The sequence below is a fragment of the Poromitra crassiceps genome, assembly GCF_964638095.1.
Source record: "Poromitra crassiceps genome assembly, chromosome: 4".
Classification (NCBI taxonomy): Eukaryota; Metazoa; Chordata; class Actinopteri; order Beryciformes; family Melamphaidae; genus Poromitra; species Poromitra crassiceps.
In genome coordinates, this window is record NC_139626.1 from 17,837,209 (window position 1) to 17,849,669 (window position 12,461).

The window sequence follows — 12,461 nt, forward strand, 5'->3', positions numbered from 1 at the left end:
CATATAGCGTATGTGCTTTTTATTCCTTTTAGTAGCAATAGGGATTTTAAGTACAATTTAAATTAATTTAGGAGAAGAACATATTCCAACAGTCAATTATTTTTGTTTCGCAAGATCATACAAAATGTTATATCGTCTCTAGAGATATTCTGCAAGTGCAAATGTTGAGATTACTTTGTATCCTATCATGTGAACTGTATTTTAGGAGATCATGCAGTATAATGTACCGGTATGTTAATAAGAGCTGCTATTTGCTGATTGGCTTAGCCGCGCAGCGTTTCCCGACTTGCATTGGGTGCAACTGTCTTGGCCACGTCCCCAGGCCACGTCGCGCTTTACTCGCCATTTTCCCGTCTTCTATAGCCAGAATATCGTTTATTCTGGTGTGAGTGTCACCCAGTCAGTGCTTTTAGACCATACTTTATCCTTTTAACGGGTCTCTTTAGGGACTGACCTCGGGTCGCCTCTGCTAAGGCTCGCGGAAACATGAACATCTTCAGACTAACCGGCGATCTGTCCCACTTAGCAGCCATCATCATCCTGCTGCTCAAAATATGGAAAACCAGGTCTTGTGCCGGTGAGTAACGTAACGTGATAACGTTACATAGCTTAAATTGTTTTTTGCATCACCTTCTATGCTGATCGCAGTTTAATACAGCCTGTCATTTACCGTGAAGTTTAACCAGCCAGATAACGGTAGCTACAGTGTAGCTTGTTTGTAATGATAGTTGACGTTAGCTAGCTCCCCGGCTAGCTGGACAGAAACGTTAGCTAGCATTTACCCAGCCAGCTTGCCCTGTCATCAAAATCATGGTTAATTGCTGGCACTATCATTGTCCCTGTTGCAGCGTGAACAAGACTAGCTAATCATATCATGGGAAGAGTTTCTCCAGGCAGAAACAGGAAAGCCAGACTTCTTGCATGGCTAGCAGCAGTTGTCTTGCTAGCGGTGGCTGGCTGACTGTGTTTGCACTGTGCAGCGGGCCCTGTCTGTCTGGCCACACCAGATAGGGACAGACAGGGTGACCAGAGGGCCGCAACATTTCTTGCGTTAGTTTGTTATGTTGGGCCTCATCATCTCTGGTGTGGGGGAAAGTACCGTAAGCTAGTGTCACCCAGTTGTTCGTGTATTTGGCCCGGCGGTGTGACCTCTGACGTGGCAGCAAGTAGCTGTCACCAGCTGTCACAATAGTTGACTGTTGCAAATAGCACGTTGAGAGGAAGGACATGTCTTGTTGTTGCTGTTTTACTGTGAGGGTCAAAGGGTAGAGCGGTATCTCTTTGCAGTCACCTGAACTGGGTCTTTGCTGGTGTTGACTGTATAGGCTAAACCAGATAGCCTTGTGTGGCTGCATATCTGCATACAAGTCTGTTTTGAGCCTTCACTAACGTTACCCTAAATATTTGCACATTGGCCAATGTAGATATTTGTACCGGAATTGCACAAACTAGACAGTATTGTTATCTCTGAAAGCATGGGCTAATGGCTACAACTATTGTAATGATGGCATGCCCTTGTCTGACAGTGGGTGTGACTAAAGAAAAGCATGCTGCCACTTGCCATTGTTTACAGGCCGGCCAGACAGACAGCAGCTTTCTGCAGCTGTGGGTCTGGCCTTGAGATTATATATAATAAAGCTGCAAACTATGGGGCAGCACAAAACAGGCACTCAGTCTCAAACCCCTTTTACATCTGCAAAGCCAATTAGTGATCGGTGCTACAGTGCAACTATTTTAGTCATGTCCTCCTAAAAATAAATGGTAGTGAAACCGAATAAGGAGCATGTGCAGCTTGAGATTATTGGTACACAATACACATTCTATTTTTTCCACATATTTTCATAAATCCTGTTGATACATTTCACTGGGGGGAAGTGGGGGTGATTGAGGCATTAAAGCAGCTAGATTTGTCATAGTAATAATTTTGAATCACATTGTCATCTCCTTTGCAGCCTTATAGTCTTGACTGTGTTATTTGAAAGTATTTGCCAAAAGGTTAACAAAAGCACTGCAGAACTAATCATATATCTTGGCTACTATTACATGGGTGATCTGCAGGAAGTGGACATGAATCAAAACTAGGCATCTCGCGTGCTATGCGCTCTCGATTCTTAGGCTCGCCCGCCCTGCAGCTTGCCCAGCTGGCCCTGCAGCTCGCATTCGCAGCTCGCCCACTGCGTGGCCTCGCCCTGGCTGCTCCTTGATCACTGATCACTGATGATGTCACAGTGGGATTTATGACACCACTGATGATGTCACACATCACTGGGAGTTATGAAATCACTGATGATGTCACAGTGGGATTTATGACGTCACTGATGATGTCACAGTGGGATTTATGACATCACAGTGGGACAGACAGAGAAACAGACAGAGCCCTAGCTCCCATTTATATACTGATGATAGGGTGATAGAATAAATTATAGATAGATAGCTGATTAAATGGCCAGAGGTTTGAAACAACCCAATTCTAAAATAAGATCATCAGACTATAATGTGCCCTACTGTTTGTGTCTTCACAGGTATTTCTGGGAAGAGTCAGATCCTGTTTGCCTTTGTATTCACCACTCGCTACCTGGACCTGCTCACATCCTTCATTTCTCTGTACAACACCACCATGAAGGTGAGAGACACGCATGCATTTCTTCTCACCGGCACATCTCAGAAGCATGTCCTTTAAGAAGCCCATCCCCCTGTTTATCCAAGCATTAAACACACAATGTCAAGGGTTAACTGGTACTCCAAGTTGACACACCTTTGTTGAGCAAAGGATAAAGCTGTGCACCAAGGTGTAACAGTTTTGTGTATCATAGTTGCTGTGTGATAATGTTTGTGTCGGACCGATAGATACACATACAGGTAGTGAATTTTCACAAAGCGTGGATGGTGGTTTTGCTAACGGCGGTGGATGTCTCTTGCGTCTCAGGTCATCTACATCGGATGTGCATATGCCACAGTGTACATGATCTATGTGAAGTTCAAGGCTACTTATGATGGGAACCATGACACGTTCAGAGTGGAGTTCCTGGTCGTCCCTGTTGGAGGCCTTGCTTTCCTGGTTAACCACGACTTCTCTCCACTGGAGGTAAGAAACGACACACTTGATTCTGCATACTTGTCTCAAATACCTCACATAATCTTCCCCCAAACATCCCTAGTCTCTGCTCCCAGACAATTGTAGATCTCCCGTCTACCAATCGTCTTTGAAACTTCTTCAAAAATAGTTGCTTGAACGGCAGCGAGAATGGCCGTTAACAAACCTACGTCCCTTTTTCCAGGACACGTCTTTTTTTCTTTCTCTCTCGATAAGGAAGATACAATTTAACATAGTTCCAATACAGAGCATGAAACTGATGTGGTGCTGGTGCAGAGAGAGTTTATAGCTATTATTAATGTTCAACTCTTGTCGTAGTAATTTCCTTACCGGAAATTATGCTCTCAACATTAACCATTGCCCTATGGCCTGGAACCACAAAAATTTACTCTTTTTCCTTTGGCCACCAAATATCCCATGTAGGTGGCCCCCTGTGGCACTGGCCACCACACTGCGAGCCTTCACCAACGCAACATTAATGTTACACAACAAACATCATGATTCCTACAGTTCCACAAACATCCTGAGTGCATTATGTTGAATGCTTTGCTCCTTTTAGTTCAAAATGCTACAAAACCAGCCAACAGTACAGTCATGTTTCTGTACGAGTACTGTACTCATCGCCAGCGAGCTAGTAACTATCAATATGTCATGACTAGTGAAGTGACATTATGGGTTTACTAAGCCTAAGTACTCAAACTGCTAACGCGATTTACAGAAGAACCAGAAACGCAAAAGGTTGACTGAAAAAACTAAATGGCAACAAAAATAGAAGTGAATGGAAGCAGGATAGAATATGAGACATGTAAGCAGGCCATGTGCCATGCCAGGCCTCTGCATCTGGTGATTCCCACCCCTAATCGATACTGTATCGATATTTCCCATATCGATGCGTTCAGTAACACTCAACACTCAGTAGTTTTGACAAAAATTTGTCCACTAACTTATCAGTATAAAGTGATGTACGGTACATATTATTACACTACCTGGGTGGTACACAGTGTGTTGTATCTTTAGCTCTATTATTTAATTTTGAGTAAATTCTGTAGAATATCGCAATATATATCGCATCGCAATATATCGTGATACAATCGTATCGTGACCCAAGTATCGTGATACGTATCGTATCGTGAGATCCTTGCCAATACCCAGCCCTGAGAGAGTGAGAGATCGATCGATCGAACGAGATCGAACCCGCGTCGGCCACGTGGCCGTGGTACGCGTGCTACCAGGTGAGCCTAAGTTACATAGTTGGAAGGTTTTGGTGCATTTTGCCTGCCAGGGTCAAATTATACACATAAATACAAAAAACAGAACCAACACAAGTCCCAAAAGCTGGGAGAATGTTCTCGGTTTCTAGTTGAGTGGTTAGAAACAACACTCCCATCTCTCCATTGCCTTTGTTTTGGTCCAGATCCTGTGGACATTCTCCATCTACCTGGAGTCGGTGGCCATCTTGCCCCAGCTTTTCATGATCAGCAAGACGGGCGAAGCGGAGACCATCACCACCCACTACCTGTTCTTCCTGGGCCTCTACCGGGCCCTCTACCTCATCAACTGGATATGGCGCTTCTACTTTGAGGGCTTCTTTGACATGATCGCCATCGTTGCCGGGGTGGTACAGACCATCCTCTACTGCGACTTCTTCTATCTGTATGTAACAAAAGGTGAGTTCTGCTGCACTTTATTTCACTCTCACCAAACACAGCAGCAGTCCAATCTGTTTTGTTTGTGCACTGCAACAAGAACTTCTGTCAGTTGGTTACCTATCAAATATACAACCCAGTCGCCCGAATAAAACGTGGGCATTTTACATGTGTGAAAACCAGGGATGTGGAGAATATCAACGTCAATTTGAACAAAACGTCAAAACGTGGCATTTTCCGTCTGCAATCTCAACAAAACGGCAGTTAATTTGAAAACCTTGCTGCCTTTCCAACGTTAAATGCAAATAGGCAAGTAAAAGAACTTGGTTAAGGTTATGGTTTGGGTTAAGCTGTGTTCACACCAAGATATTTATTTTTCGCTCTGTCGCTTGATTCAACCCTTTGGAATCGCTCTGTCGCTCTGTTTAAATCGCTCATCAACAGGCACACGAAATGACAGACATGTGGGGGATATAACGTTACGCAATGTCATGCTGTTTGTCCACTACGAGCCACCGTCATTGTTTACAAGCTAAAGCCTATCAGCGTGCTCCTAATGCGAGCTCCATTCCGGTAGTACAGACTTCACTTCATGTCAGCTGTCAGCCTGTCAATCAGCTGTCAATGCGGTTTGTTGCCACACAATAAACCAGTGGTTTGTTCCAAGCCAGTGTGATCCTTGACTCACTCTCACACGGCAGCCAATCAGCGTTGAACAGCGAGCGACTGATGCCAGCGTATTTTCGCTCGAGTTGGGATATTTCATCTTGAGCGACGAGCGTATTTTCTCCCTATCGCTCTGTCTCTGCCGCTCGGACGCCCAGCGATTTTTCTCCCAGGCGAATATACGCTCAATCGCTCGTTTGCATTGACTTTGTATGTAAACTCGACGCCAGCGAAAAACTTTAATAGGTCGGTGTGAACGCACCTTTAGGCTTAAATAACAAAAACATTAAATGTGACTCACGTCACGGTTGAAATGTCGACTTTGGAAACGCTGTGACCATGACTGGGGCTCGAACACGGCCCTCCGGTGTGAAAGGCAAATGTTTAGGCCCTCCATCAACCCCGACCGCAACACCCTTACTGTCCACTGTGCTATTTCAATAGCAGACTCTATGACGTGTATAACGTTGATATACACATATATAAACGTGATATGCAACATATTTTTCTTTCAGAAATGTTCATATTGTACATATTCCTGGATTGCAGAAACGTACAATGCCGACTTTTTATTCTGACGACCAGGCTGCAAATATTGTTCATGCATGCATGCAAGTATGCATATTCATGTTTACTTGCAAAGTGGATCTTAGATGTGCTCAGAATAGGCTTTGCATCACATGAGATCTGTCTGGACTTGGACTCAGGATAGTTCGCTTGGTTTGGGGTGGTGTGAAAGCTCAAACGAACTCTGGTGCGGAACAAACAAGTGAACTCTGCTCCGCTTGAGAACGTAGGTCTCGGTTTGCTTCCAAGTGAACCCTGGCGCATTTCGTTTGTGGTTTGAAAGCAAACCGGACCAAACACAAGAGCAAATATAGGAAACGGCAGTGCATCATGAGTAGACGGCGGTAGAAGGAAACAAAACAAACACTGCGACGCGCACACGTGTACATTACTGTACAGTGTACTAGGGTTGCACGGTATACCGGTATTAGTATGGTACCGCGGTTCCCTGCCGTTAAAAAGGATACTATACCACGTTAATTTAGTACCGATACTTAAAAAAATGTCATGGGTTGCGTCAGTGTGCGACCGTGGTGTTTGTTAGCGGAGGAGAGAGACACAGCGGCATTACAGTTGAGAGCCTGTCTCCCACCTCACGTGAAGGCAACACAGCCTTGCCTTGAACCAATGGTGACTCGTGAAAAGTGAAAAAAAGCTCGTCTCTGACTCTGTCTCAGAGCCGTATAATAGAAGAGTTCCGACATCTCCATTCACTCCAATGGACCAGTTTTTTTTCCAGGAAGTAGAAAGTGGAACTCTTCAGTAAAAAAAGCAGCACTGTCGAGTTGCATCAAAATAGACAGTGTTGTACTTTGAAAGGGTTTTTCATCCCTTGAAATGAATCAAATTGTACATTATTGGCTTTATTTTAGCATGCAAAAGTAGCGCGAGACCCATTCCTGGCTGTTCATTGGCTAATGATTCTTGCATTTTGGTCCTCCGCTGACGCCACTCTCTTACTAGAGGACACTACTCTGTCTGCTTCATGTGGGGGCGTGTCGACTTTCCTCTCTTCCCTCTCTGCTCGCTCTCTGGCCACAGTCGTTCAGTCCTCACTACAGCACCCCGACACACAGGACAGACGCAGCGAAAATGGCAGCGGCTTCTTCTAGTCTTGCAAGCCGACCAACGCTTGTAGAAAAAGCAGATGCACGAAGCGAAATATGGAAATATTTTGCTTACGTTGCCGACAGCGAAGGCAAGCCCGTGGACACATCCAAACCAGTGTGTAAAAGGTGCTTCAACGTGACGCAAGCGAAAGGATCAAACACATCGAACCTGGCTAAACATCTTGCCGACAGGCACCCCGACCTGTTCAAAGAGTTTAAAGACCGACAGGTTAGCGAACGTGAACGATAAACATACATGCCCTCAAATAAGTCCAACGAGTATTGTGTGACAAGCGAACTTGTTTCACTGAAAAAGTTCGCTTGTCACAATAGCCTACTCGTTTACAGTGAAACACGAGGCAATGTGCTGGAGCACAGATCTCTGCCAAGGAGAAAGTCATGACATGTAACGTTTAGGGGAGGGGACATCATACACCACATAATAAGCCTACATTTCAATAGCCTACATTTATGTGTGAAAATAATATTACTAGATTAACCATAAATCAGGCACTTCATGTTAATGAAGCTTAGGAGCTGCAAGTACAGAGTACTTTTTTTGGATAAAACAAATAGCTATAATAGTGTAGCAGCTGTGTGAAAATATATTTTATTTATATTATTTATAAGTTTAAACGGTTGACATTCCTTTAAAATATGTTTACAGGAGAGATTATGTTAATTTTACACTAGATAATAAAAGTTCTAGCATGTTCAGCGCCACACGTGGTGGCAGTACTACCAGCATGTAGTAAAATGACTACATGGCTGTGCATTACCTTGTTAAATCAATAAAATAAGTTTTAAGTTCCATGTTTTGTCCCCTCTATTTATTCCAATACTTTTCCTGATGTTTTAGTTTTTTGCCGTGGTATCGTTTCAGTATCGGTATCGAGATACTTAGGCAGGTATCGGTATCGAACTCATAATTTTGGTATCGTGACATCCCTACAGTGTACACGTGTGCGCGCCACGCCACGTGACGTACGTCGTCATCTGTGTAACAACAACAACAATAACACATTATTGTCTCATCGGGCTCACCACCTTCGGTACTGCCTTGCTCGTCTCATCTACAGAATGAAATGTTCAACAGCTCGCAGCCTCATCTGCTGCTCATATTGGGCGCATTCTTGTAAAATATTTATTTGATAGTAACACCAAAGTGAAACCAAAAATTCCATGATCGCATAAAGGTGGTGTTGCTCCATGGTTTGTGTCTCGCAGATTCACTTAAGCCCAGGTTTTTACGTGATGGCTCTGCACGCCATGGCGATATAAATCTTGGCGGTGGTCCAATGCATGATTTTCCGACCTTGCTTCACGTCCTCCTGATTTGCCGCCCCTTTCCCAGCATGAGTCAGTGAGATTCAGTGATTCCCACAGGCTGAAATCTTTTCTTAACAGTTAATTACTTTACATTGATGGAATATGCCGACATGCTGCATGCACGAGCGCCAGGCGGCAGGCGCATAGACTGCATCAAGTCAGCCAGAATGTATAAGTAGGTCATCCGCTTTAGCTCTTTCAAAATAAAACCCTCATTGTGACGTTAATGATTAATTTTAATTTTGAGTAATGCTTTACAGCCACAGTTTCACTATTATGTACGTTTGTTGAAACACCTTTTTCTCTTCCAACGTGCATCAGTGAGACTATTTACTTGTTTAAATGACATTAGTTTGACATTTTTACCCGGAAGCCCACAGCGGTGGAGAAACGTGGGTTGAGAGTGCGATCTAAAAGTTTAAAAGGCGATGCTGCTGCTGCTACCCCCTGCTGCTTTCCTGGGTAACAAAAAAACGTGTACTAGTGGGACTTTTGATGTAAAAAAGGTATTGTGTTGTTCAGTCAACCCTCAGGCAGGCAAAAAGGTGGCAGAAGAGGAGAGCTTTCCCTTCTCTATTCTGTCTAATAGACGAGTGACCGTTTCGACCATGTGACATTGTTCAGAAAGTTTAGTGCGCTTGACAAATTGCAGTGTGAAAGCGAACTGGACCAAATGAAAAATGCAACAATGTTGCAACTTCACCCCCCCCCCAAATCGCACCGAGTCCACCGCCTTATATGTGAAAGCGAGCTTAGTTTGCTTGGACTTAAGGAGCAGAACGAATGTCTGTTTCAAATGCGATGACCAACTATTCCTCAGTTTGGTGAACGCCCTTGTGTGTTTTCTGTGTTGTGTTAAACATAAAGGTGTCCTCTCCTGTTTCAGTACTGAAAGGAAAGAAGCTGAGCCTGCCAGCCTAAGTGCCAAAGGGGAATGTTTTGGCAGACTCAAAGAGGGGGAACGGGGGGGTTGGTTCGGGATACCACTGCCCCCCGCCTCCCACGACCACTCCCCCACCCCCCCTGCCGCCAGCGTAAGATGCCTGAGACAGAGAGCGAAAGGGAGCTGCTGACTAGAGGTCCTGCAACCTTCCTCTGATCCAGACTAGGTGGAATCGGAGCACATTCTGCAGAGACCAGTCCCCCACCTTCGGATTTCTGTTTGATGCATCTTGCCTTAACTTTTTTTTATTACTCTGTATAAAGGAAGTGAGGTTTTCTACATAAAAATGTGTACTCTTAAGATTTGACACATTAGTGAATGAATAAGAGCTGAAAATGTAAAATTGCCTATGATTTGGCATTGTACAATATTGAAGCAGACCTCTTGTGGTGGGATATTATTGATTCAACAGTTTGTAATGGTATTTGCAATCTAAATAAATGTACATTGTATTTTCTGAATTGATTTGAGGGGAGTTTGTTGAATCCCTGTAGCTTTGCCAGCCAAATGCACCCCCCCCCATCAATTTGACCTTGTTTACATTCCTGTGTATAAAGGCCATCTCTTTTAGTTTTTCCATGAACTTGTTGAGCATCAATTTGATATAGATTACATTACTTTTTGTCAAAAAATGAACTTAACTGTAACTCTGGAGTTAAATATATTTTTGTGCCGATGCCTCCAAAGAAATGTTAATTCGCCCATGTGGGTTGCTTTTGCTTATTTGACATCCACGTATGAATTGGAACAGGAGCCAAGCTTATCATCATGGCACAATGGCTTTGTTCATTTGAATACCTCGTTCATCACCCCAGGATTGGTGGTATTATCACCTGTAATTCTACTTAATCGCCAAGCCCATTCATTTCAAATTACTCCTTTTAAATGCTGGGAATGAGTAAATTCACTGGTAATGTACTATTTGTGGATCATCACTACAGAATTGAAGTCCCCCCCTTTTCTTTATTTTTTTTAATTATTATTATAGCTGCTGATGTATTATTTATTTCCCCCCAATTTCCAACCGTGTCTGTAGGATTGTCTACATGATGTGCATAATTTTAAACTGAGAAAATAATCTCCCTCTTGGTGTTGGAGATGAGCACAATCCTATGGCCACTGTTCCATCAGAGTCGAAAGTAGTTAGTTAGCCAGACATACATGCCTTGTTTCATTCCAATTTTCCTTTCTCTCGATCTTCTTAGCGGAGCTTTTGCATGATGTTGCCACCACAAATAAAGAATTTATGGGAAACGTTTGTCTCAATGCTGTGGTGAAAATAATGTGATGGGAATTTTCACAGTTAAATGAGATGTTGAAGAATAATTCGGTGTTCAATGAAGAGCTTTATCGACATCTTGGTACATGTTTGTGGCTCGGCCAGAAAATAATGAATGAACCGGCTATCTTCAGAGGCACAAAAGGCATAGGAGATAATTCAATTATTAATATTATAGCCTATCGGCCGTCTATAGTATAGACGGCCAATCTTTTAAAGGTCTAGGAAGAATAAGAACAAGTTTTAACATAGGGTTATCTCAGCTACTATCAAACAAATCTACTCTGTAACTGCATTACAATTGACATCAACTGTGAAATTCTCGATATTCAAGGCCAAGGGTAATGAAATTAATTGACCATTTTAGTGGTGAATACAGAAAACATGGCTTGCTACTCAAACCTGGTAACTCTCAGCCTTCAGTGCATCACACTGGACTTCTCAGTGCCATTTTCACACTTTACAAAGTCATCCAATGGGCCGGATTGGAAACTTTGGTCTAGGGAGGGGGAGGGATGGAAGGATTGTGGGAAGTTTGGAGGGAGGACAAGATAAAGTTTTGAAATAGTTGCTAGTTAAGATTTTCTTTAAATTAAATAACATTGCTGTGGAACCCCTGGTGGTACCCAGACCCCACATTGAGAACCACTGCTTTAGATTATTTTTTTATTCTTATTTTTTCATACAGTTATTTGTGTAAAAAAAAGACTGGTAAAGCAGAAGTACTGATTCAACTTAATTACTCAAGTAAAAGGAAAAAAGTACAGGCTCTGAAATGTACTCAAGTATAAAAGTAAAAGGTTTTCTGTGCAAGGCGAATAGAAACTCACGTCATATTATAATTCAAATACTATTCAACTTAAAAGGTCCCTTCAAAAGATATTTTAAGATGCATACAGACAATACTTTAATCTTCTAGTCTTAATCACTATGACCCACTAGCTCAGAGAGTTGGATTGCTCTCTAATAGTTTGGAGCTTGTGGGTTTGAACCTTGGTGACTTTTGAGGTTGTGGGTTCGATCCTCAGTCACTTTTCAATGTCGACAGCCAGAGGAAAGAGTAATTTAAAGCCCTGAGAAAACCTCATTCAATCAGTCTGACTTGGTGGCACAGAGAGTAGGCTTGCTGCCCGGCAATATTGAGACCTCAGCCACTTTTGCAGTTGTGGGTTCGAGCCTCAGTCAGTTTTGAATGGTGACAGGCAGGCAGAGGGAAGAGACAAGAGTGCCCGGAGAAGACCTGTGAGTGTGAAGGGCAGCTGGTGGTGTGGAGGAATAATACACACAGTGACACCGGGGCCAGAGGTTGTGGGTTCTAATCCCGTTCCGCTGGCACTGCCTGGAGCTAAGGGGGGGGCTGTTCTCCCCCCCTGACCTCTGCAGAGACATGAGCTGAGGGTTATGAGACAGAAAGCCACAGAGAGTTGAAATTTTACTGACATCCTAAGTATGTCCAGTGATCCTGTTGGCTGCTGCTATGCGAAAAAAAAAACTTTTGAAAAACGGCCCAAGAGTCAGTATATGACATGTCTGGATCTCTGCATTCTTCTGTCCACAGTGTACATTTCTGTGGATCTGTAGGAGGCGCTGTGTCGCCCTGTGTAATCTGCCTGTAGGAGGCACTACGCTGGTGATGTTAAAGACAGGGCAGTGCTGTAATATGTCTCCTCCATCGGGAATCGAACCAAGTCTACCTGTCAGACAGAGACAGTGACGCAGCCGCTCAGCTATGAGCTGCTGGGAGTTAAGCTTCTGATTTCTACACACTGTATTCACACTGACAATAACACAGCATAAAGAGTGAGACAGGTGAGATTTGTACCAGTGA

The 12,461-nt window shown here is 43.5% G+C and overlaps 1 protein-coding gene across 1 annotated transcript; it reads left to right on the forward strand.

Annotated features, from left to right (window-relative positions):
* Window positions 1-319: 319 nt before the first annotated feature.
* Window positions 320-9,815, forward strand: LOC310776026 (ER lumen protein-retaining receptor 2). The gene is made up of 5 exons (XM_083636173.1): window positions 320-577; window positions 2,523-2,623; window positions 2,927-3,085; window positions 4,509-4,761; window positions 9,298-9,815. Exons 1-5 carry the CDS (start codon window positions 487-489, stop codon window positions 9,330-9,332), a joined length of 639 nt encoding a protein of 212 aa, XP_083492299.1. The 5' UTR covers window positions 320-486; the 3' UTR covers window positions 9,333-9,815.
* Window positions 9,816-12,461: the final 2,646 nt, after the last annotated feature.

Excerpts from the sequence above, each read along its gene's own strand:
- LOC310776026 (XM_083636173.1), top strand. The coding sequence starts at position 487 with ATGAACATCTTCAGACTAACCGGCGATCTGTCCCACTTAGCAGCCATC. Across the intron at positions 2,624-2,926 it reads TGTACAACACCACCATGAAG|GTCATCTACATCGGATGTGC; the intron begins GTGAGAGACACG and ends CTTGCGTCTCAG. Across the intron at positions 4,762-9,297 it reads CTATCTGTATGTAACAAAAG|TACTGAAAGGAAAGAAGCTG; the intron begins GTGAGTTCTGCT and ends CTCCTGTTTCAG.